The sequence below is a fragment of the Pterocles gutturalis genome, unplaced genomic scaffold (genome assembly GCF_000699245.1).
Source record: "Pterocles gutturalis isolate BGI_N339 unplaced genomic scaffold, ASM69924v1 scaffold18299, whole genome shotgun sequence".
Classification (NCBI taxonomy): domain Eukaryota; kingdom Metazoa; phylum Chordata; class Aves; order Pterocliformes; family Pteroclidae; genus Pterocles; species Pterocles gutturalis.
The window spans coordinates 6515-10855 of record NW_010131070.1 but is presented as its reverse complement, the minus strand read 5'-3'; the positions used below and the strand labels follow the sequence as shown (position 1 = coordinate 10855).

Sequence of the window (4341 nt, the reverse complement as noted above, 5' to 3'; positions counted from 1 at the left end):
TCTTGACTGAAAGAGTGATGAGGCATTGGAACAGGCTGCCCAGGGCAGTGGTGGAGTCACCATCCCTGGAGGGGGTCAAGAAACGTGTCGATGTGGGGCTTCGGGACGTGGGTTAGTGGGGTGGGTGGGGTTGGGTTGGCGGTTGGATGTGATGATCCTTGAGATCTTTTCTAACTTTCATGTTTCTCTGATTCTATGATTTGTTTCTCCTGTCAAAAAAGCACAGCAAGCTTGCTAAAGCGTTGCAAGATCGCAAGTGCCTAATTTGTAAATCCATACCTAAAGCAACTCTCACACTGAGCTGAAATCCGTGATGTACGATCTGTTCCCTATATAATCTAATCCTTAATTTACATACGTGACAAAGCAGTCCTGGAACAGGGTTACGTCGTTAGCAGGACACGGTACATCCTGAACTTCTCTCCACTTTGATGGCCAGCTTCTTAAGAACAGACTCATGGGAAAACTCTCTTTACGGTTTTATTTAAGACTGCTGATGTTAAAACAGGTCATGCTGTCTAAACCCTTGCGGCCACGGTTAGGCACATTTTGTGTGTGTGTGGAAGGGATATTACTCATTTAATAAAGGAGGAGCGTTTCACCATCTGAGAGCGTGGAAATGCATTTTGAATGGTGGGAAGCACCTGCCTTCAAAAACAGACCTATATGATGTCATTAACATTGCCTGTGTCAGTATTGAGTTGTCTGAAAAACATAGAGCCCGTTGGACTCGTGGGACGGACCGCAGCAGCTCGTCTCCTATACGGGGATGTTGCGACGTTAATATTTTTGTAGGCTGTTGCATAATCGAAAAGTCTTGTGGTTAAATGTTCTGAATTGAGCAAGCAGATACAGCTTGAAACCGTCTTCTTTTTTTCCATTTGATTTTACGAGTTTTCTGATTAATGTAATTGCAGGTTCTCCGAAATATGGTACATTGTGCGGACTTGAGTAATCCCACAAAGTCTCTGGAGCTGTACCGGCAGTGGACGGACAGGATCATGGAGGAGTTCTTCCAGCAGGGAGACAAAGAGCGAGAAAGAGGAATGGAAATCAGCCCAATGTGCGACAAACACACAGCGTCAGTGGAAAAATCACAGGTAATTGGCCGTCAGCTGCATTTTTGTACTGCCTAAGCTTGTATTTTTTTAAAGCGGAGACAAAATTCATCTGCTTTCTCTAAATTAGGCAAACAGCCAACTGTTCAGAGGGTTGGTTCTGATCGACCCTGACACCCAGCTGTGCCTGAAGCTCATATAGACTGGCAAGGCTGTTCCGACTCCTTTATCTACCCCTCGGCGTCTCCTCATTTCCAAATGTCTGCTCATCCTGCCCTGTTTGTGTCCCAGTTTCCAGAGTCAGTTGGTTTCATTTGGTTTCATTTGGTTTCCGAGGCTTGATTCCAGAGTCAGTTGGTTTCATTTGGTTTCCGAGGCTTGGAAAGTGCAAATCTTCCCTTCTGCCAGGTCTCTTCTGCCTTCACGCCCTCCAGCCTCCTTAATTAGCACCTCCTAAGCCTACGACGTCGTTCGTACCTCCTGTTAGACATTTATAGCCATGGCATTTATAGCAATGGAGTTTCTCCCAGCTGAGATCCCCTTCGCTCTGGATGTCAGCCGTTATTCCTCCTCGTGCAGAACAGTTTTGCAGTGCATCATCTGGCCTGTTAAATCAGAGGTCTGAGGGAGCTGCTGTGTGCCAGGTGAAGTCAAAGAAATATTTAATTCTGTCAATACAAACCTTAAAAGGAGCTGGATACGTCTTATTTTTTGAGATTAACTGGCTCCTCCTGATTCATAGATGAAACGGTCTCCAGGTCAGATTTTGTTCTGACCCGTGTAACACAGGCAGTAGAGTTGAACCCGGTCAGTCTGTAATGAAGCCGGTAATTTATGTTTGCCTAAACGTATTCCAATCTTTATATAATGGTGTCTTGGTTGTTGTTTTTAAATGACTCGAGCAAGTCATCATCAAGGTTTTTCAGCTTGAATAAGTAACAAAATTGATGATAATTATTTCCAAATGTCCTCTAGGGCTAAGCCAAGTGGTTTCAAAATTATTCACTCAACCGCATGGTGATTTTGTTGGAAAAATCTGTCTTATTTGTTAACCTAACAAGAATTGAATCCTTTGGCCAGGCTCAGCCAGAAAATGCCAATGTGCTCCATGTGCGAGCTCCAATTAGTTTTTTTTGTTTCACATATGCACTTCACAGAGGTTTCAAAATGGCATTTTTGCTATGCGAGAAGAACAGGAATTGCACGAAATGGCTACTGTTGGCATCCCAGCTAGTGGCAAAGGAGAAAGGGAGGTGGTGTGTCCGTCCTGGAGTGATGGGAAAATAGTATGCAAGTATTTCAAGGCTCTAGATGGTACCTCTTTACATCAAAATATCTTAAGATCATCTCTTGGCCAGCTATCCCATAATTTGGTATGATTAAAGAAACAATGACGGGCTTACGAAGTGACCGATCTCCAGCCGTTGGTGCTGTACAGCCCTCGAGCGGTTTGGGTGGTGGCAAAGCCATCAACTAACCACCATACGGAATTTTTTTTTTTTTTTTTTCACTTTACAAGTGCTCCGGAACATGTGCTGCAGGAAATTTTCATCACCTTTTTGTTTAAGCTGCCTCGACAGTATGTTACAATTGAATGTTAATGGTTCTATTGACATCCTGTTGTGTCTGAAGGAGGCATGTGCGATTTCCAAAGCAAACATCTGCACGTTGAGCCTGGCCCCTCTGAGAGCCATTTTCCTGCTGCACTGAAATGTTGTCCAGCAGAGCGAGCAGAGAAGTGACACATTCTGCCAAGACGGAAGAATTTCAATCCTCTTTATGGCCATTGGGTTTTCTCCATCCTGGACGTACGTCCTCTTAGTCAGACAATTGAAAAACGATTGAGCTCAGAGCCTTCGCGCCAGCCGGCGGAAGGACTGACGGGCTCGGCCGCAGCCCTCGCCGTTTCCACCGCTGGCACGTCACTCCATGGGAGTCAGGCAAGGGTGATGTGTCCGCCTTCGCGCGGGAGGAGTGCTTCTTGGGATGAGCTGACCTGCTTTCTGCGCTCTTTCCAGAGCAAACTGAAAGGAAAGGAGAGGAAAGCTCTACCGGGGCTGGCTCTGCAGGGAAACACGGTGGCTGCTTTGGCACAGGAATGGAGAAATGCCGAACCTTTCAAAGATGCAGCACCACAAACCAGTTCAGAATAGGTACAAGCTGCACACTCTAGTAAAGCACGCCTAGAGGGCAAACTTCAGTCCATAAAAGGCGCTAGAGAGGGCAAATCTGAGAGACAGCAAACCTTCTCAACGCTTAGGGTAGGAGCAACGATTGTCTGAAATGTCCCTGTGCACTGACAGCCCCTGAGGCATCCCTCGGTGGGATGGTCTGTCTTCAGAGCCACGGCTCTGCCCCGGCTTCTGCAGGCAGGGCTTAAGCCGCTGGTCAGGAGAGGACACCTGCAGGGAGACTGGAAATCGCGCGTGCAGCAGGGACGGGATTGGCAGCTCCATCAGCTCCTGCTTTTAATTAAACTTTAATCCTAGGTTTGATTTTGGGCACGATGTCAACCTGGTCCGACGCTGTAGGTGCAGCTTTGTCTGTCAGATGGTTGTGTCTGCGATTAGACTGCGCTGGTTTGGGGGCTTGCTTGTTTGTAAAAACCACATATTAACAGCATTTGAGTTTGTGAGGCACCCGTCTGCTCCTGGCCGTTCCCTCCGCTAAGCGTGCGTGTTTCTGTGTCCCGCAGGTGGGTTTCATCGACTACATCGTCCATCCCCTCTGGGAGACGTGGGCTGACCTGGTGCAGCCCGATGCCCAGGACATCCTGGACACGCTGGAGGACAACAGGAACTGGTACCAGAGCATGATACCTCAGAGCCCGTCTCCTCCGCTGGAGGAGCGGGGCAGGGACTGTCAGAACCTGATGGAGAAGTTCCAGTTCGAACTGACGCTGGAGGAGGAGGATTCCGATGGGCCGGAGAAGGACGGCGAGAGCGGCGGCTACTTCAGCAATACAAAGACACTCCGCGTGGCCGAGCCCGGGGAAGAGGACTCGCAGAGGGAGGCGAGCATCGAAATCGTGACAGAAGATACGTCTCCTGTCGACACATAATGCCCTGGCCCCGCGTGAGTGGATTTGAAACGCTTGATGAGCACGCAAGCGGTCTCACGGACTCGCTGCAGCCTGGGTCCGAGGCCTGTGTCTCACGTTGGCTAAAAGATCTTCCCAGCTACTTGAGATTGGAGTCAGGGTTAGAGATGGCGTAGTGAATGATTGCTCAGGAAATTAACAGGTGATTGACGTTGTGGTTTCAGCCTTGTCAGCTAAGAGCGT

General features: G+C 48.3%; 1 protein-coding gene across 2 annotated transcripts in view; it reads left to right on the top strand.

Annotated features, from left to right (window-relative positions):
- Positions 1 to 4119, top strand: part of PDE4B (phosphodiesterase 4B, cAMP-specific) — a 13152-nt gene extending 9033 nt beyond the window's left edge. For both annotated transcript variants that reach the window (XM_010080474.1, XM_010080473.1), the window contains exons 9-10: positions 918 to 1100; positions 3754 to 4119. In XM_010080474.1, the coding sequence (XP_010078776.1) occupies positions 918 to 1100; positions 3754 to 4119 (549 nt within the window). The remainder of the gene's footprint in view (positions 1 to 917; positions 1101 to 3753) is intronic.
- Positions 4120 to 4341: the final 222 nt, after the last annotated feature.